This window comes from Mustela nivalis (assembly GCF_964662115.1).
Source record: "Mustela nivalis genome assembly, chromosome: 3".
Taxonomy (NCBI): domain Eukaryota; kingdom Metazoa; phylum Chordata; class Mammalia; order Carnivora; family Mustelidae; genus Mustela; species Mustela nivalis.
This window is the reverse complement of record NC_139022.1, coordinates 95,302,075-95,324,200: the sequence shown is the minus strand read 5'-3', so window position 1 is coordinate 95,324,200 and position 22,126 is coordinate 95,302,075. Positions and strand designations below refer to the sequence as shown.

The 22,126-nt window shown below is 35.9% G+C and overlaps 1 protein-coding gene across 4 annotated transcripts in view; it reads right to left on the bottom strand.

Moving 5' to 3' along the window:
• Positions 1-266: 266 nt before the first annotated feature.
• The window catches only part of MIER3 (MIER family member 3), a 32,774-nt gene continuing 10,914 nt past the window's right edge, over positions 267-22,126 (bottom strand). For 2 of the 4 annotated variants that reach the window (XM_082725981.1, XM_082725979.1), the window contains 10 exons: positions 19,319-19,453; positions 17,616-17,736; positions 16,560-16,645; positions 16,288-16,360; positions 14,639-14,790; positions 12,260-12,341; positions 10,768-10,862; positions 4,590-4,717; positions 4,364-4,506; positions 267-4,259 (listed from right to left, as the gene is read on the bottom strand). In XM_082725981.1, coding sequence (XP_082582107.1) covers positions 3,802-4,259; positions 4,364-4,506; positions 4,590-4,717; positions 10,768-10,862; positions 12,260-12,341; positions 14,639-14,790; positions 16,288-16,360; positions 16,560-16,645; positions 17,616-17,736; positions 19,319-19,453 — 1,473 coding nt within the window. In that variant the 3' untranslated portion in view covers positions 267-3,801. The remainder of the gene's footprint in view (positions 4,260-4,363; positions 4,507-4,589; positions 4,718-10,767; positions 10,863-12,259; positions 12,342-14,638; positions 14,791-16,287; positions 16,361-16,559; positions 16,646-17,615; positions 17,737-19,318; positions 19,454-22,126) is intronic. The other 2 variants (XM_082725982.1, XM_082725980.1) reach the window with 1 other exon arrangement.

Below are 22,126 nucleotides of genomic sequence, written 5' to 3'. Positions count from 1 at the left end.
TTTGAAACACAAGACATTCAGTAAATATCTCCTGAATTAAAAGTGTAATAAGCCTCACTCTGGGACGGCTGGTTTAGCATAAATGAAAATCTGTTATAGAGGATTTAAAGAAAACTTATTTTATATACTAACTTTGTCACATACTTATTTACAACAGCAAAATCCCAGCTGAAAAGTGGTTAAGTTTCCACCCATGTGTTATAGCTTAAGATTTATTAAATAAGTATCTAATTGCAGCAAATACTCACACAAACCAAGAAAAAAAAAAAGATTTCCAGATTTTTATTTCTGGAACTGTACACCAGGTATTAAAGTACAACAAATACAAAATAATGCTCAAAAAAATCAGTGTTTATGTACAAATATTAAAATCAATGCAACAATAGCAACTTCCTCTTGAACATCTGTTACTAAAACTTGTTGTGATTGTCACTAATTAATCTCATACTCACAGGGTACTTATTTCAAACTGGGACAATTGGAATCACTGGTCATCTAAGAGGAATTTTAATATCTACCTAACAATAAAACTAATAGTTTCCTCCTTTTAGTGAAAAAATTAAGAACTTTTTAAAAAACATAGTAATGTCAATATTTTTATAAATTATTTCAATTTCCATTTGTAGACAATGTGCTTTGAAACTCTGGGCAAACAATCTCCTTGGTGGTCAGGTTTATTCATTAGTTTACATTCAAAGTTGAAATATTCACTAGAGACTTTGGTTAAATTAAATAGTATCACTATGCTCTATTAGATCTGAAGTTCTCAAATATTTATGACCCTCAATTTTAAAAATTAAAAAGGAAACAATTGCACAATTCTTTGACCTAATTGTACACACTTTAGTATTGTTTAAACAGTATTCTACATCCTTCAAGTAAATTCAGCAGTTGACCATGACAAGAGGAAAACTAAACACTTAAAAAGCTAGCATGGAAAAGATGAAGTTCAACTAACAAAAGTAAAGTATTGCTATAATCACAGCACCAGTTACACTTCTAAATGAATCCAGGTCCTCTTCAAATTCCCTGTACATAAAAGATACATCAGCCAACAATGCAACAGCTCACCATGGATTTTTGGTTTGTTCTTAAGAAAATAATGTGGCAAAAAAAGAATTTATCACAGTTTGTTATAAGAATTGTGCTTAACACTTGATAATAAAGGCATTGTTTCTTCATAAAATCGCAAATCAGTAATTTTCATGCTCTCAAACGCAATTCTTCTAATAAACGGTAACAAATTCTCTGTTAAAATGCTTAACTGGAGGGGGGGAAAACCAGTAAACCCAGCGTTCAAAAGAAAATTCAATAAATAGCTATTTTACATGGATAAAGTCATAGTGGTACAATTTATGAATGTCACATCAAGCATGCACAAAAATGGTATTATACATGGCGGAAGCAGTCAGAAAATATTGAATTAGATCTAAAAAGATATGAAGAATTTACATATATATATACAAAAATCTTGCAAATTATTGCCTCATTTTAACAAGGAATTAAAAGTAAACGTTACCAGCTAGTTAGCGCTCTCTAAGAGGCTAAAATCAGATTGACACTTAAAAATCTATTAAACTAGCTGGAATTTATTTTTCTCTCATATCATTTACTGGATTTTGGTCAAAAATCTTTATTTAAATAACTAAAGTGTCCATTCAACTTGCTGATAATCAAAACTTTAGATAAGAAACACTGTTTCCATCTTATATCAAGATCCCAGCAATGCATAGATAAACTGAGTATGTTACTGCATCAGCTACTGAGAATGGGCATGTTCATTTAAGTGCAACTGGTATTAGCATTCAGTCATCTTTGTGTAAATTACTTTATACAAACCAGCCACTGTAAACCCAGAGTAAAAATCAAAGTTAAAACAATGGAAGATTATGGCCAGTATCTTACTAAATTATAAAAGGTATACTGATTTTTAACAGAAGAAATAAGGTTCAAAGTTTAGCACAAAACCACAGCAATAAGAAGCTGATAACTTGGATAAAAATATCTGAAAGCAACACAGAGCCCAGGCTACCCATTATTTACTGTGTGCACACAGGAATGCTAGACTTTAGATGTATAAATTAGATACTGATTTTAAGTTATTAATTTAACTACTTTTGTCCACTGTGCTAAACTAAATTTTATAGTAAATATGCTACTGCGTAAACACTTCAAAGCAATCTTCATTAAAATGCTGCAAAGAAAAATAAGAATACACATCATCCAAAACTAAGGATGTCATTGCAGTTCACAGTTTGTATAATAAATACCCTCCCTTTCCATCACTACTAAGGTCACTACAACCTATCTACTCCTCAGCACAACCTTGAAGCGACTTACTCTTACAAATATGAGTAATGCAGCCAAACATTTCAGGTTTTTGCAAAGCAAGACAACTAGTAGAATTTGGAAATTAAGACGGTACACACACAAAAAAAAAAAAAAAAAAAAGCAAAATTCTGTCTTAACTGAACTATAAAAGCGAGGCTTATTACACCCTAATACTGTATTACATACACATTGTTTGAATTCACCTTTTAACTTAGAGATGCGTATCTATAGAGCAAAAATGGCCAAAGTTTAGGACAATGGCTTCTCATTCACAATGTCTGCAATAAAAATAAAAGTCTGAGATGCATCCGAACGTCTATCACTTTTGAAACTTAAAGTGGTAAAGTACCATGCTATTGCAGATAGAAACTCACATTTTTCTCACCAACTGTTCAAGCTGAACAAAAAAGTTTAAATATACTTCAAGGTTCTACTGCATTAAGTGTAAAATCTAGAAGTCCCTCCAAAATATTAACACTTTGAACTGCAGTGCTACAAACAACTTAAGAAGTGTCCCCAAACGTAAACCACTGCGTGGCAACATCCTAGACTTTGTAGACTGTGACCTGCAAGTCAGTTGCCTCAGGATAAACTAATTATCAATGACCAGTATGATTTTTACAATTATAATCTTGACAATGGTGGACAAAACCCCATCTGAATACCACATCTTTAAATGCCAAATTTTTAGCCAATAAATAAGGTACACAGTACGCTTCCCACAGTAAAATGACTGATTCTGTGTAAGGTAGCCCTGGTCTAGAATTTTGAAACAGGATCCAAGCAAGCGTCTTCATAATTTGCACGCAGTTCCTCGTGCTGGCTTCCATAAAGATGGACTTGCTGTTTTGTAAACCGAAGTGCTCTAGTTGAATAACATGAGAGAAGTTTCCATTTTAAAAAAATCCTTGCATGTTTGTGCAGTTTAAAGAAACCTACCCCTGCTTTTATTTAATTAAGAAAATAAAACCAAAAAATGCTACATTGAGCAGGGATTGGGATCGGTACCTGTAAACATTGTTATTCCACTGCATCCATTATGGCAAAAGGAATTTACACGAAAAGAAGCCACTCCATTCAGTTCAGAACATCTGTGCTGGTTTTGAGCTGGTGGCCTCTGTCTACAGGTTTTGAAACTGGGAGTGAGGGCAGTGGGGAACTGAAAAGAATAGAAAAAGAAGGGAGTGGAGAAGAGGTACTGAGGGATGAGGAAGAGATAAGCAGAGCTTAAAGCTGCACCACAGAGTTCAATCTTAGTTCCCAACTCTGCTGATCATAGTTCATTTCCACATTTATGGATTGAAAAATGAAAATACTCTTGATAAATCAAGATATAGTTCTATACATACTGACATCACTGATGTCATACTGAAAAAGGTTCAAACTTCCAGTGAAAGACTAAGCAAACCTGATCCTTTCCTCAAGTTTACTGGTACTGCACACCCACTGTTTCTGGGCGCCTCACTCCTGTCACTCAGAGTGAAGGGCGGCATGCTGATGCAGAGCATGGGCACTGATGAAACCATTGGTCTCACTGGCAGACAGACTGCCAAAGTCAGCCACGGAGACGGCCATTTTGGCACTGGTGATGTGATGTGTGTGATTTTCAAAGTCCACACCCAAATTATTTACAGAAACCTCATTCATAAAGGATTCAGGAACAGCAATGCCCATTTTCAATCTCTTTGCTGGTCTTTCTGACTCTTCACTGCACATGTTCATGGGGTTTAGCTCCGAGTGATAAAATCCAGTCTCAAATAAATTAAAACAATCACTTTCCCCATTGCTCGGCAGGGTGAGTAACTCCTCCGTTACGACAGGCACATGATTGACTTGTCCACGGGGTGTGTTGCCCAGTGGAGGAAAGCTATCATCCAAACAATTCACATCCGTGGGGTTGCAGACCGTTGCCACACTGTTGGTCAGGGCTAAAAAGAAATGGAAAATGGTTTAAGTAAGTCGTCCCATGTCCTGAAACGAAGATGACCCAATTTTGCACTAAGTTAATGAACACAAAAAGATGCCATTTTACCTGTCAAGTCACTGGCAGTGAAAGAGTTGAGAATGTTCAGTTGTTGATCAGGAAGAGGCTCAGGTCGATTAGAAGTTAAGGCTGAAGAATTTACTGTCGAACCCAGAGCTTCTGTTTCATCTACCAAACGATCCATATAGTCCCTGAAAAACATAGCCCAGTAACTTCAAGACTGCCTATCACAGTTAAAAACAGAAGTCTCTCAAATCAACCCCATAGTACTTACGTAACTCCAGGGTGATGGTTATATCGCTTCTTTCCAAATCTTGTCTGTTGAGCGAAGTAATCATAACGTTCAGATTTCTTCCACATATAGTAGAATGCTACACATTCAGCAACTGTTCTAGTTCTCACCTAACAAAAAAAAAGTGAAAATTTTTAAATAGAAACCAAGAGACCCAACCCATTTTTCAGTAACATCTTTTTTTTTTTTAAAGATTTTATTTATTTGACAGAGAGATATTACATGTAGGCAGAGAGGCAGGCAGAGAGAGAGAGAGGAGGAAGCAGGCTCCCTGCTGAGCAGAGAGCTTGATATGGGACTCGATCCCAGAACTCTGGGATCATGACCTGAGCTGAAGGCAGCGGCTTAACCCACTGAGCCACCCAGGCGCCCAGTAACATCTTTTTTTAAAGAGTTTATTTATTTATTTGACATAGAAAGAGAGCACGCAGCTGCGCAAGCAAGGGGAGAACAGAGGTAGCGGGAGAAGCAGACTCCCCATTGAGCAGAGAGCCCAACTCGGGCTTGATTCCCAGGACCCTGGGATCATGACCCAAATCAACCAGATGCCCCACCATCTTGGGTTTTTCTTGTTTGTTTGTTTTTTTACAGCACTGTAACTTCAATCTATGGGTCTTACTTTCTATACTCCCTATTATAAATTCTGAACATTTTACTAGTAAAATGTTGTTACATTTAAACTATTTAATAATAAGGATACATTCAAAAGCTCAAAGTTCGTTATTTAAATCAGAATGTATTCATTTATAAAATAAATGTGTATCCAGGAATGATCTTACATGTTTCCTGAAAATCTTAAAACAATGGCAACCTTTACTTTTTCCGCACTGAACTCTCACTATGATTCTGACTGAAGCCAACAGTCCTTCCTAACCCTGAGGGGTCCATGAATGATATTCACTGGCATCCATTAAATTCCAAAATAATATGCAGCTGTACTTTTCTGGGGAGAAGAGCTGCAGTATCATCAGATTATCAAAGGGTTCCATAATGCAAAAGAGACACAGAACCCTTAGGAAAGGAAGTAGCACTCAACTGCATCTGCGACTTAAGATGATCTGCTAGCTAACAGCAGGTATTTTCCTTCAACATGGGTTTGGTTCATAGCTCCAACAGAGTTTGGTAAAAATAACAACAACAACAATAAAAAAAATAAGAGCCTTGCCAACTTGGCCCCACATTCAGACTGGGGCTGGTCAAACTATATACAGCTACAGGTATGAGTTCAGGCATACAGACAACATTCTGTATCCTTATCTAATAAGCACTTTCTCTATTACTTAATCAGCATCAAATGAAGAAGTTTCAGAGTCTCTATCCTGATTAATGAGCATGATATAATAAGTTCATAACATAAGGAACAAGCTTTTTAAGTGAAGAAATAAAGTACATATTTCAATAAACATCACTCACTTTAAGTTTCTGTGGTGAACATAGGCTTTCTGGGGAGAGAGACCTTTCCTGTCTTACTCACTAATGTATCTCTAGCAATTAAAATGCCTGGTAAATGGCAGAACTTAATTAGTTATGGAACGAATGGACAGATTTCACTAGTCATTGAAAAACTTGTGTTTTATTTTGACTTAACCAAGACTTCTTGAAAAAAATTTTTTTAAGATTTTATTTATTTATTTGACAGAGATCACAAGCAGGCAGAGAGGCAGGCAGAGAGAGAGGAGGAAGCAGGTTCCCTGCTAAGCAGAGAGCCAGTTGTGGGACTTGATCCCTGGACCCTGGGATCATGACCTGACCCAAAGGCAGAGGCTTAACCCACTGAGCCACCTAGGCGCCCCCTTGAAAAAAGTTTTATCTATTCAGTAAATTAAGTACTTCATCTCGTCTTTAAGAAAACATTAGGTTTTCATACATACAAAAAGGCTCTCAGCTACTCAGCATCTTACTAGAAGGTCTAGCAAATGCAGTAAGACAAGAAAAAAATAAAGGGTTAACGAGCTGAGAAGGAAGAATTAAAACTGTCTCTGTTCACAGATGACATAACTGTTTACATAGAAAATTCCAAAGAATCAGCAAAACACTCATGGAACTAATAAATGATTGTAGCTAGGATGCAGGATATAAGATTAATATCTAAAAATCAACTCCTTGCCGATATACCAACAATAAACCACCAATATGTGAAATTTTAAAATACAATAGCATTTACATTAGCACCCCAAAAATGAAATAGTTTAGGTATATATCTAACAAACTGCATGCAAGATATTATGTGAGGAAAACTATAAAACCATGATTAAAGAAATCAGAGATCTAAACAAACAGAAAGATATTCCACATCCATGGGTAGGAAGACTCATGATTGTTAAGATGTCAGTTCTTCCCAACTTGACCTATAGATTCTGGACAATCCCAACCCAAACCCCAGCAAGTTACTGGGGAAATATACAAACTAACACTAAAGTTTATGTGGGAAGGCAAACAACAACAACAAACAAACCAGAGTGGCCAACACAATATTGAAAGAGGAAAACAAAGTTGGGGAATGACACTACCCAACTTCAAGACTTACTACTATAAAGTTACAGTAATCAAGACAGTGTGCTACTGGGGGAGGGGGAGGGGGAATACAAATTAACACAAGAGAATGGAGAGCCCAGAAACAGACCCAAAGAAATGCAGTCAACTAACTTTAACAAAGAGTAAAGGTGATGCAATGAAGGATAGTCTTCTAAGCAAATGGTATTAGAACAACTGGACATCCACATGTAAAAACAAAACAAAACAACATGAAAGAAAGAAAGAAAGAAAGATAAGAAAGAAACTAGACACAGATCTTAACAATTTTCACAAAAATAAACTAAAAATGGAATACAGACATAAATGTGAAACACTAAACTATAAAGCTCCTAGAAGATAACATAAAAGCTAGATGACCTTCAGGATAACAATGACTTTTTAGATGTAATACTAAAAGCACGATCTACAAAAGAAAATCTGATTAGTTGAAATTCACTAAAATTAAAACCTTCTACTTTGTAAAAGACACTGTTAGGAGAATGAAAAGACAGCCATATACAGGGAAAAAATAATTGCAAAACACATATGTGATAAAGGACTATTATCCAGGGGCACCTGGGTGGCTCAGTGGGTTAAAGCCTCGGCCTTCGGCTCAGGTCATGATCTCAGGGTCCTGGGATCGAGCTCCACATCGGGCTCTCTGCTTGGCAAGAGCCTGCTTCCCCCTCTCTCTGCCTGCCTCTCTGCCTACTTATGATCCTCTCTCTGTGTGTCAAATAAATAAATAAAATCTTTAAAAAAAAAAAAAAGGACTATTATCCAAAATATCAAAAAAGAGCACTTAAAACTTTACAATAAGGTGGGGCACCTGGGTGGCTCAGTGGGTTAAGCCGCTGCCTTCGGCTCAGGTCATGATCTCAGGGTCCTGGGATCGAGTCCCGCATCGGGCTCTCTGCTCAGTAGGGGCCTGCTTCCTTCCCTTCCCCTCTCTCTGCCTGCCTCTCTACCTACTGTGATCTCTCTCTGTCAAATAAATAAATAAAATCTTAAAAAAAAAAAAAAAAAACTTTACAATAAGGCAACAAACCACTCAATTAAAAAAGTGGGCTAGGGGCGCCTGGGTGGCTCAGTGGGTTAAGCCGCTGCCTTCGACTCAGGTCATGATCTCAGGGTCCTGGGATCGAGTCCCACATCGGGCTCTCTGCTCAGCAGGGGGCCTGCTTCCCCTCCTCTCTCTCTGTGATCTCTTCCCTTCCTCTCTCCTACTGTGATCTCTCTCTGTCAAATAAATAAATAAAATCTTAAAAAAAAAAAAAAAAGTGGGCAAAAGGCCTTAATGGACACCTCACAAAGAAGAGACACAGATGGCAGATAAGCAAATGAAAAGATACTCCACATCTTATGTCATCAGAGAAATGCAAATGAAAACAAGACACATTACACACCTATTATAATGGCCAATATCTAAAACCCTGACAACATCAAATGCTGGAAGGATGTGGAGCAAGAGGAACTCTCAGTGCTGGTGGGAATACAAAATGGTAAAGCCACTTTAGCAGACCTTTTAAAGATTTTCTGTTTCTAACCAAACATAATCTTACCATGGAATCCAGCAATCCCACTTACTAGCATTTAGCTGAAGGAGTTGAAAACTCAAGTAACATGCAAAAACCTTCACACCAGATGTTTATAACAGCATATAACTATCAAAACTTGAATGGGACCATGATGCGCCCCAAGGTGAATGAATAAACTGGTATATCCAGACAATGGAATAAAAAGAAATGTGATAAAAAGAAATGCACTATCAAGTCATGACAAGACATAAAGAAACCCTTAAATGCATACTACTAAATCAAAGAAGCCAATCTGAAAAGGCTACATACTATATGGTTCCAACCATATGACACTCTGAAATGGCAAAAGTATAGAGAGAGTAAAAAGCCAGATGCTGGGGTAGGAGTGGAGGAAGGAAGAGAGGAATAGATTGGAATTGGTTGTAGTACAAGGGATTTTAGGACAGTGAAACCATTCTGTATGATACCATAATGGTGGATGGATATCAATATATACGTAATGGCACAAGTCATTACATACCTATCAGAACCATGTAACACAAAAAGTGAATCAGTATGTAAACCATGGACTTCAGTTAATAATGTACCAATATTGGTTCGTTAATTGTAACAAATGTATCACACTAATGTAAGATATTAATAATAGTGGAAGCTATGTTTGTAGGGATAAAAGGACATATGGGAATTCTGTGTACTTTCTGATCAATTTTTCTATAAACCAAAAACTGCTCTAAAAAATAAAGTCTATTATAATGAAAAGAAAAAGGAATAAAATATTGACCTACCCACCCACTTCAAATCTTATGTTCCTTTATGATGTAGAGTGATAATAACAAATAAACCATACTTTAATGAAAGTTAATTATTCCAGACTACTGGGATATACACATGCACACACACTTTTAAAAAAATTGACTTTATTTTTTAGAGCAGTTTTAGGTTCACAGCTGACATGAGCAGAAAGTACAGAGTTACCATAACCATCTTCTACTCCCAAACACACAGAGCTTCCTCCACTATCAATTTCCCACCACAGTGGTATATGTTACAATGACTCTACACCAGCACATCTTTATTACCTGAAGTCCATCATTTACATTAGGGTTCACTCAGGTACTAAACATTATATAGTTACTGACAAATATATAGTGAAATATATCCACCATTAGAGTATCATACAAAATAGTTCCACTATCCTAAAAATCCTCTATACTGTGTCTATTCATCACTCCCTCTATGATAAATCTTGTAACCACTGATTTCTGTCTCCCCAGTTTTGCCTTTTCCAGAATGTCATATAGTTGAAATCATACTGTAATATAGCCTTTACAGATTGGATTCTTTGACTTAATAATATGCATTTAAAGGTTCCCCCAAGGTTTTTTTGTGTCTTGATAGCTCATTCCTTTTAGAATTAAATAATATGCCATTGTCTGGATGTGTCACAATGTATTTACCCATCCACCTCAAAGGACATCTTACTTGTCTCCAAGTTCTGACCATTATGATTAAATGTGCTATTAACATTTTGTGTGGATATAAGTTTTCAACTCTTTTGTGTAAATACTAATGAGTGTAACTGCTGGATCTTATGGTAAGAATATGGTTAGCTTTATAAGAAACCGCTAAACTGTCTCTTTGAAAGGGGCCATACTATTTTGCATTCCTATCAGCAATGAATGAGAGTTCCTGTTGCTCCACATCCTTGCCAGCATTTGATGTTATTAAAATATTTATAGTTGGTTTTAGTTAACCAATGATTCTTCTTTCAGCAACTACGGCTCTGGCTGCTAAAGAGAAACATTTTTGAGGCCACAAACTTCTTAAGAGCTTAGAAAGAAATCAAAGTCAAGGCAAACAGAAGAGTTAGACTCTGTAGAAAATATAGTCAATCCATTCTCCGTGAGTAGAGTGTAACAACTATGTATGTCAAAAGATAGGTGAGTCCTCTTTCAACCACCCCACGTGAAAGCCAATCCCAGTCATGCGTAGAGCAACATAAGAAATGCTAATGACAGGAAAGCATTAACAAACCCAAGTGACTTAAAACTTACAGGCTTTTACTCATTGTCTATACTAACCGAACTATACTAATTTGCCTAACTTACCTTATTCTTCTGTATAAGATGAAAATCTTTTCCAAAAAGCATGAGTGCATGTTCAAAGCTCCGGCATTCTTCTTCCGTCCATGCGGTCATTCCTTCTAAAGAGATTTAGAGAGAAACTTTAATGGCTTCAGAGCTCTTTTACATGAATTGCTAATTTACACTTTCAGTATGTTTCCCCTATAAAATGCCATTAACTAACTATCCCTCTCTCTCTCAATCTCTCTCTCACATGTACACATACACACAGTTCTGTATGCAGAAGATATCAGGATTACCAAAAGTATGCACAATACAAATCTTATTTAAAAATCAACAACACCAAAATATAAACAATGGGTTCTTTTTCTCTACATGGGAGGATAAGAATATAATGTTTTTCTATCATTTATGCTGTTTTTAAAATTTTTTTAAACAATGAGCATTTTTTCAAATTAAAAAAAGTTATCGCCTTTATTGGGAAAAAAAAGCGCCTTATTTTGGGTATTATATCAAAACAATAGTGCTTTTAATTAAAGACCATAAGTAACCAATACATATTTATTTAAAGTTAGTTTGCAGAGTGCTTCACTCTGGAAACCCAATGGGAATATGAAACAGCCCATGCTCTCAAAGACTAAATCCCATTCAACTGCTCAGAAGATGCTAATATGAGTGACCTCAAATCTGTTTGGGGCAGAGGAAATTTGAAGTTCTTCACTTGAAGACACTGGGGACCAGGTCCTCCCTAAGAGCAGTCCACCATAAAGATAAAACATAGTTTCAACTAAAGAAAAAAACCAGTATTTAGTTTTTGAGATTAGGAAAGCTTAAAAATAATTTTATCAAAAAACCAACTTCTACAAGAAAACATTTCTACAGACTATCTCAACCTACAAGTTTAAATGTACTGTTTTCAGCTTTTCTATTCTTCCAAATCATTTATATAATATTACTGAGTATTATTTCACTCTGTATCTACTTAATGAAAGCTATGGTGCATGCAATTATTTACATAGTGACAAAACTACTGAAATTAAAGGTAATCTTTTTCCCTGACACACACAAAACAAAGCCTAAGTACTATAAAAATTTTATTACATGATTACTAAAAATACCTTCTTCATAATAAATTCTATGGAATATAATATTCATCTTTAATCTCCTTTTCATTTCCTGTTTAGTTTAAAAAAAAACAACTTTTCTTTTCAATGAAATCATAAAATCATTCTTTTTAATTACTTTGGGTATACTGTCATCTCTGGGGTCTGCTTTGTTCTGTAACTATTTCTTCAAGAAAGTGGAGGTGACAGGGGGTAACTAATTTGTATTTGAACAATCTCTCGTACGTCTAAAAACAGAGGGCAAGAAAAGGAAAAAATTATTGGCTGTGAAGATGAACAGAGATCTTACAAAAGTGTTATAGGACTGCTCCATCCTCTACAATACTTTGCTTATTCTAATCCCCAAATGAGCATCCCCTATCACTTCTCTCTCTTGATCCCAAGTGCCTTACCTTGAGATGCCTTTCCATTGCAGCAGTACCTTTCAATTGCTTCCTTTATATTATGGTTACATTTGAGAAGTTCATATAATGCCTACAAGAGAAAGAAAAAAAAAAAACCTATCCAATAAAAACTACCAGAAATTCACACTTAAGAGCATTAAAACAAATAGAAACAAAAAAAGGGGTCGGGGGGAGACTAGTAAAAGTCCTAACAAATACTGTCTGAAATGCTATCTAAATGCAAGACATTTAGGGATATCTTTGCCCAAACATTTAGTCTACTTAACTATCCTGGTGATGGACCTTCGTATCCCAAAAGTTTGTTCATTTTCACTCTACCTCTCAGAAGTCACCTGCCAGTATCATTATTTATTTATTTATTTTTAATTGCCAGGCCATCTGAGCTGGGCAATTTCCCTATGTTAGATGATTCTTTTCTAGTTTGGAAAAATTAGAATTATGGTCTTATTTCTGGACATCACCTACTCCCTGCCTTTTAGAGCATTAATAAGAGGGAACAGGAGCAGTCCTAGAAGAGAAGTATGGGTACTTGAGTACTGGGGTTTATAATGGTCTCATGGTCTACTATGAAGGGTGTCATTTTTCTTAAAATTAGAATTTCTCATTAAATCTGTTTGGAATTACAAATATACGAAATAACAGCAGACAGAACTTAAATGAAAGTTAAATAATAATCCACCTTCCCAAGTAATTTCCAAGAAAGGCAAAGAGGGCTCAATATTAGTAAATCTATTAATACATCAATAGGTTAATATTCAGAACATAATCATTAAAAAACAATCCAGGTGCTAAAAAAGCATCTGATAAATCAGTATCCATTTCTAATTTTATAAAAGACAAAAACCATTTTAAGTAGATGGTTACTACCTTAGTATAATAAAGACAGCTTCCATCAAACCAAGAACTGGTTATTATTCTTAATATAAAAACCTTAGATATATGAATTTCCATCAAAAGAAGACCTCAAATCACTATCACTACCAAAAGTCTCTGAGAGGAGCATTATGGCTAATGCAGTAAGACAGTTAACAGGAATAAGAGATCTAATAAATGGTTAAGGAAGGAACCAATATATAATTCAATAATGACTTTAAGACTAGAAAGCCTGATAAAAACTGAAAATTAATTTTACTTGAGAAAAAATACATTCTGAAAAAATTATTTCTCTATAATAACAATATATAATTATAATAGAGTTCCTATTAACAAAAGTATTAAATACACATAAATATTTAAGATATTGTCAAATTAAGTTAATTAGATCTACATGATACCCAAACACAAACATTTGAGTGATTAAAAAAAGGTAAAATTAATGGAGAGTCGGACCATGTTCTTGAACTGGAAGGTTTACTGTTTTAAAGGTATTAATTCTTCCAAAATTAAATTATAGTTTAATAGACTATCAATACAAAAACCTGGGGGGGGGGGGGTTCTTTTTGACAGCTGCAAAGCTACTCCGAAATTCAGCTACAACGACTTCTGTATGTTACTTGGAAATTCAAGTCTGAGTCCAACTCTCTCTGGATATTCATTTCAGTTACGATTATTGAGGCTAAAGATACAGAGTGAAAAGTATACAAGAGGGGCAAAATGATGTCAGATGGCAATACCAGGGGCATTCAAAAAAAAAAGAAGACCCTTACTAGGCAATACTCCCAGTCCCATTCCACATATAATCAAGAGTATCCTGCAACTATAGGTCACAGTGCCTAAAAAATGCTCCTAGAGCATATTTATACAATCTTAATAGGTAATACTTTTCAACACTTCCTGAACAGAATTCAAGAATAATCTAAAAAATACCTTTATTATAAAATCTAAGGTCCAACCATAGAGAATGTTTAAATAAGTTATATTATAGCTACTTATAAATAAGTTATATTATAGCTATATACAGTCATCAGGAAGAGATACTAAAGAATTCTCAAAGGCAAGGAAAGTAAGTGATTCAAATTAAGATATGCACATACACACAGAAGAAAGGACCAGAAGAAAAAATGTGAAACAGTATGGAGTGGTTATCACTAGGTCGTGGGACTTTTCCTTAACCAGCGTTTTCCAAGTTTTAAAAATCTATAGCGAAAGAGATATCCAGTTCACATGTAAGAAATACTTGAATCATATATAAGAAAGTCAAGAAGGTGGCATAGTCGGTCAAGCATTTGACTCCTGATTTCAGCTCAGGTCATCTTAGGCTTATAAAGATTGAGCCCCGCATCTGCTCCGGGCTGGGCAAGGAGCCTGCTTAAAATTCTCTGACCTCCACCCCTGTCCCCCTTCTTTAAAAAAAAAAAAAAGAAAGAAAAAGAAAAGAAAACCAAGAGAGATTAATTAGCTGCTGTTTCAACAGAAGTGGAAGTATACCTGTTCATTGTCCCTTGTGTGCGTTCCTGCAGATATCCTATCCATTATTTTTTCATTTCCAGTTCTTAATGAGGTCTCAACAAGATACTCCTTAACTTTGCTCTCCAAAACCACACCAGGACGCCAAAGTAACTGGTCTTCATTTTCATACACTAACAAAGAAAATTCCATTAACACATTAAAAATAGTAAACATACTCCTAGATGTATATTAATTGTCCTTCCTCTTCTTTGATAGGCTACACACTACGCACAACTAACTTTGAGGCAGCAATTTTATTGTCTCACAAGATGACTCTTTAATTGGTAAAGGTATAAAAAAAATTTTTTTTAACTTTATTGAGGGCTGAGTGTTTCAATGCTTAGAGCAAGTAGCTTTCTCGCTGATAGGATTCACTATCCAATGAGAAAGCATTCTATGCCTAGTGAAATCTAATGTAAAACTCAGAGGGTGTTTTATATTCTCCTAATGAGGGGGAAAAAATAACCTGTATAAATTCTGTAATAGCTTCACTAGAGTTTTTCTTGAACTCTATGCCTTTATAGATAGTGGCTGAGCATGTTCTTGACTTCAAGGGTGTGTGTCATTTGGGCGGGGGGATGGAAAGGCTGGGCCATCTCAAGATCAACTACTGTTTTTGCTTCCCTGAGACAACAGCATTTTGAGAGCAATTTAGAAAAATATTGTTGCTGAAGCTGCCAATGCTAACAACCTTAGGGTAGCCCATCTTCCCTTCCTTTAAATGGAGGATAACCTAACAGAGCAAAGGGAAAAAGAAAAACTAAGGAAGAGTTGTGTCGCTGTGCTGCTCTGGCCCCATGATGTCACAGGGACAAACTGACTCCTTAGGGAAAGTCAAATGTGCACGGTCAAATTTCCAGGCTTCCCAAGTTCAGCTAGGGAAATGTATCTGTATTTTTATTTTCTGCCGTATTTTCAGAACCAATTATAACTGGGATCTACCAAAAATGTGAAGAAAAACCAATTACACTTAAGTAGGGGTGTACAAAAAAAGAAACAGAATTGTTCTATCACCTTCGCTTTCAGGGCTCGTACAGAAGAATTTCTTCTAGAGTCTTTATTCATCAAGAGTTTTCTTTGCAAGAGCATTTTATCTCTAATGTGCTCATTATTTCAGGTTATGAGATTCTACCCACTTCTACTAGAATGGGATGTAGGTCAAACAGATGTACCTGCAGAGGCATTCCATGACTTTACCTGGTGCCTTAGCATACCCGTAGGGCTAAAAAGCACTGTATAAAGACAGAAGTGGTTCTCTAAATCTGTTAATTTTGATATATTATTCCTGAGTCAGGCCTAAACTTTCACTGACTCCAAATCTATCTTTACACTGCCAAGGCTGAGGGCACCTCGGTTGCTCAGTTGGTTAAGCTTATCTGCCTTTGGCTCCGGTCATGATCCTGGGATTGAGCCCCACAATGGCCTCCCGTCTCAGTGGGGAATCTGCTTCTCCCTCTCCCTCTGCAGTTCCCCCTACTTGCACATTCTCTCTTTCTCTAATAAATAAATAAAATCTTCCCCTAAAAATGATGTATACTCCCTAGGTTGATATATAAACAAATAAACAAACATATTAAGGGATAGTTTGGCCTATCAAATAGTATCAAAATCAAAACCAAGAATCTTACCTTTCTCATCACCATCATACTCTCCAAGGTAAGGGGGAATCTCTGCCTGATACTGTAAACCAATCATTATTTCCTACAAGAAAATTCAGAAGTAAAAACAACTTATAAAAATACACTGAAAAACCAGTTCCAACTCATTAATGAGTTACTACAAGTTGAAAGAACTTTCATCTCACAACAGCAAAATTATCTTAAGTTACTTCAGAAATGTTTTTAAAAGCTACTTTAGTCCAAACTATCCACTAAGTTATTATGATGGTAACTCAACTTACTTTCCTCAAATCTTCAGGTGAGTTACCGCTGTCTGTTTCAACATCTTCAACTTCTGATTCCTTATCTCCATCACATGTAGTATTTGCTAAAAAAAAAAAAAAAAAAAAAAAAAATCAAATTTTAAAAAGGGTTTTACTGCTTGTTTTTGCAGCACATGTCCGTGGCACATGGTATTTTATAAAAAATCTGTTGAATGAATGAGATCAGCACAAATATAGTCAACTTATTTTACTATTTACATTTTAACACTAGTTAAAACAAGACACTGAAAATACTAAGAAAGTGTATAGTATCCTTAAGATTTTTTTGGTCTACTATCAAAGAGTTTCCGAAGGCAAAGGAAAAGCACTATGTTCACCTTTAAAAAAAAACAGAAAGCAGTAGAGTTCTTTTATGCTAACCCAGAATGGGACACAAACAAAGAGGTGCATATTAAGTCCATCAAAACTGTTTTTGCACACATACACCTGTATGTGTATTTGCATTTATTTGTTAAGTGAATAGTTCTTCTATGATCAAAATACCTAAAAAAATAAGCAAGACTATAGGTAAGAAATTATTTCACTTCAAAGTCGTTTTAAATATTACTGATATACATTAAAGGGTAACACCAAGAACTAAAAAGAAGAAAAAAGAACTAAATCACTAAAAAGATAAAAAATACTTATTGAGCATCTGATGGTTTTCAAAACCAGGAGAGTAAAGGGCCTTCTAAAACAAGTCAAGAAATGTCCATAAAATTTCATGGTTGAAGAACTAAGATTGGTTACCATAGCAACAGATGAATCTTGGGAAAGAAAATAGACAGCTTTGCAAAACTAACCAAATGTTTTAAGTTTTAAAACAACATGTTACTTCAACTTTACCCCAATAAAAAGTTACAATCGTATTTGGATTGTAACAGAATTATATTTCCATTAAGTAAAACACTTAGAATATTTTGACGAACTCTTTTGTTGTTTTGTTTTATGTCTGACAAACTAGTGAATGCCATAAAACATACTTGAGCCAGAGCACCGGTGCTACTATTAATCAGTAACAACTGAGTTTCTTACATCGTAAAGGCCTAGGGAAGAAATCGGAAGTTTCATGGGAAGTCACAGATGGTGTCAGGTCATCGGCAGAAGACTGAGTTTCCTCATCATCACCTGACAATAGGTCTTTTGCTATTTCCTCCTATAAGAATAAGAATGCAGTGCTGGAGTTAGAAATTACTACATCTCATAAAAAATTTTTTTTCATTTAAAAAAAGAGTAATACTTCATCAACTTCATATTATTTATAAACACTATGTATTATGATACAATTAAAAACTTGTTGGAAGCCCCTTAGTTTTGAGAAAAGTAAGTATGAAATGCTCCTATAATTTACTTCATGTATATAAATACTTAATAACACTTGGTACTTAACTATGTATAATATTTATTAACAGATTAAGTCTGCCTAACTCACAGAGGAGCAGAAAGCTTATCTGACCCTGCAGGCTAATTTTTAGTGAATTTACAACAAAAATAATTTTTTTTAAGATGTTATTTATTAATAGAGAGAGACACACAAGAGAGGGATGGCAGGAAGCCTGATGCAGGGCTCGATCCCAGGACTCCGGGATCATGACCTGCGCCAAAGGCAGACACTTAATGACTGAGCCACCCAGGCACCCCAAAAATCATCTTATTTCTATGTGAGTAAAAATTAAACTCACTTTCTACCAATATAAATAAACAAAACCAAAAAATTCTCCAAACTCTTATTCTCCAATAATTTAAAAAAAAAATCTAACCAATGAAAAACTCTGACTAGTGATATAATTTTAAAAGAAACAGGTTTGAATTAACTTTTATCTAAGGATATAGTCATCTGTGTTCTGGTACATAGTAGGCACTCAATATTTCCTGGGTGACTACAGTCATTAAGATGTGGTACATTAATACCACATTTGACTGAAAAAGGGGAACAACAAAACTCACAGGAAGAGGTTCCAAGATGTGGATTCCTCTCCCTGTCTGAGATCTGAAAGGCAAGGAAAGCTTTCCAGAGACCATAGAAAGTTAGCAGAGACCGTGGCTGTATGAACTTTCCTCAGCAGGGATTATGCCTTCCCTGCAACCAACAATGTTACAGATATATCACCAAGACCTTGGCTGCTGTGGCTGCTGCCACTCACAGAGCCCAAGAAAACAGAACTTCTCTCCAACCATGCCACATCTAAGCCAGCTTGGTTTGAAGGCTTCTGGAGGGGATTTATTAATCAATAGATTCAAGAGTTCAGAAGATCAAAAACAGGGCAAAATCTAAGTTTAGATACAATACGTCAACATAGGAAAGATAAACTTTACGGGAGAACACTCAAACATACAAAGTATTAAGAAGCCATTAACACTTTTAAAGCAGTGTAATCAAAGCCCAATACTTAAATCAGTCACAATAATGATAAAGAGCAATGGGTCAATAAGAAATTTACATTTCAGAAATATAAAATGCTTTCAGTTAAAAGGAAACTAATAAAAACATCCAATGGTAATGGATCTGGAATTTTTCTTCTTTTTTTTATCTTATTTTTTTTCAGTGTTCTAAAAATTCATTGTTTATGCACCACACCCAGTGCTCTATGCAATACATGCCCTCCTTAATACCCACCACCAGGCTCACCCACACCCCACCACCCCTAAGACCCTCAGTTTGTTTATCAGAGTCCACATTCTCTCAGAGTTTGTCTCCCCCTCCAATTTCCCCCAACTCACTAAACGCCTGTACTCACTTTGTCTAGTGTCATGTCTGGTAGTTCATCAGCAAGTTCACTTGGGGAGCTATTTGCACTGGAATTTGCCACTGCTGGAATTGTAGGTTCATAGCCATAGAACGCCAGTAAATCTTCTAGAGGCATGTTTCCTTCCTATTCAAGCCAGGACACAAACATAAGCTCAGTAGATGTCACAATACAGAAGCACAGATAAACTGTGATGCCATTAATGTTCATAAAACACATTTTCAAAAGAACAGCAGTATCATATCAAAGCCAAATTTTAGTTGTTCTTTTTGTACTATTGCTAGAAAACAGGCTCAAACACTTAAGAGTATTATTAATATATTAACAAAAACCCTAATGATTAATATCTTCATTTTTATTTCCAGTAGCGTTTTACTCTTTAAAAAATTCCTTAAATATTTGCTTTAGTGATCTTTTTTTAAAAACATTCACATTAGTATAAAGATTTACCTTGAAAGAAGTCACAATTAATCAATCAATAACTTCATGTAATATTCAGCTTGTTTCCTTGGACTTAACAACTGATCACTTGGTTTATTCTTCATGTTACTTAGATGATAGCTGAAGGGCAATCACTGCTAAGCAATCACTAATACTAATAATACTTATACATTACTATTCAAAATTATCCTTTTATATTACTAACACTTTATCTGTACTCTGTGTAACTGTTTTAAGTTTCTCTCTTATAAACACCTAATGAAGTTAGTATCATTACCACCATCTTAGAGGTGACAAAACGGAGGTTTAGTTCTGGGTTCAAATCCCAGTGCCAGTTCACTTACTTGCAACAATGCTTTGATAAAAGTAAATACTTTGGCTGTAGTGCTTCCTGTGTTATGAATACCTATGCTATGCCACATTTTGGTATACTTTTCCCCCCAACTAATCCATCTGAAAATAAGTGGTGTATCACCTTTTCAAAAATATCTTAATTCAACTACTAAAGTGTTTACAATTATTCATAATTATTCAAATACATAAATACAAAAAAAAATCTATAGATTAGATTAATCTGCTCAACATTTTAAGAAATGTTTATGCTCATCTATTAAGAAATTCATTAAGCTTGCCTATAGGTTTAGTTTTCCCTTTAAGGCAAAATGTCAAAGTCATGAAGCAAAAGCATGAAAATGCTAAAGCGGAGTATGTAAAACATGTCCTCAGCAGATCACAAAGTGAGTTGAAATGAGCCACTTGTGATTTCTAGAAACATACTGCCTGCCAGGCTTGGGGAGGTACCCAAGAATCTGACTTTCACCTTTACAGGTCTAGAACTTGTATTTTTCACTGTGCCTGATTCAAACAGATTCATGCTAAATGAACTTAGAATAAGGTTTATAACAGAATTTGACTTTGTAAATTTGCAGTAGGAGACCTATGCCTTTCCAGTGACCGTACCAATCCTGTCACTCATGAAATCCTTTCAGCTTGGGATTGAAATCAGTTAAAAAGCTGTTTTAGTAGCATGGAGTCAGTAGAAATGGAGTTGGAAGGTCATCCATGCCATGGGGAAACCTCATCAATTATTCTTCTCTCAAACCAAAGAACAGAACCCCTCAAATGTGCCCAGAACCAGATTCAGTCTCTCTGACCCTGCTCCTTGCAGATTCCATGCAGCCTATTCCCTTTGGCTCGTATCAGTTCTAAGAGGAGATTGCGTTGCATTGCACCTGTCTGTAGTAGTTCTTCAAAACCTCATAGTTTCTATGTCAATTTTCATACATCATACACTAATAGTCCACCTTTCCATCAACACAGCATTTACTGGGTTCTAGGTACTATGCAGAGGTTGCTAGCTGTAGATACAGAGATTTATAGAAAATCCCTGCTCTCAATGAGTTCAGTCTTGATGGAAGAAACCGGTAAGTTAACAATTACAATACAATGTGGTGACTGCAATAATCAATTCCAAAAATGGTAGATACATTGATAGATAAGAGAAGGGAAGAACTAAACTGCAGGAATAATGGCATACATGAGATTAGGGAGGTGCCACATAGGGGGCAAAGACCAAGCTAAGCATCATTCGACAGATGAGAGCTATGTACTAGGGCCTTCTGGTGTGTCATAAGAAACACCGACTGAGCAGTTACTGGGTGCCAGTAAGCCGTTGTACCAAGTGCTGGTATGAAAAAGAGGTCTTGCCCTTCTACAATGCACAGTCTGGGGGACCAGGGTGGTAGGGGAAGAGGGTGGAGGGGGATAATGACAATACCCAAATACAAAACTGTCAATTATGATGAATCCAAAGGAAATAAAGAGGGTCCTGAAATACAGAATAATGTATACTTTCACAAGGTCAAAGGGAAGGTAGAGAGTGCCCTTTACTCCCAGGGCAATGGGAAGTGAATGAAAACTAAAAAAAAAAAAAAAAAAAGTGGGGGGGGGATGAAGGGGGAGTGCTATGACTTTATTTTTTCTTAAATGTTGGGGAGTTACATAAAGAAAAGGTTGAAGAGATGGAAAGAGAAGAGAAAAGCAGGGAGAGCACCTAAGGGTTCCATGATGGATTAAGGTAGGATATAAACATGGAGAAAAGTAAATAGATGATATATATTCTAAGGTGGAATCAAATGAGCTCCTGGATGTGGGAGTGAAAACAATGCCTCTCCAGATTTCTATTTAAGCAACTCTATTTGAGTAAAAGTGGTAACTTTTATTGAGATAGAAAGGACTGAAGAAGGGGTGCCTGGGTGGGCCAGTAAGTTAAACGAGCCTTCAGCTCAGATCATGATACCAGAGTCCTGGGACTGAGTCCCACATTGGGCTTCCTGCTCAGAGGGGAGCCCTTCTCCT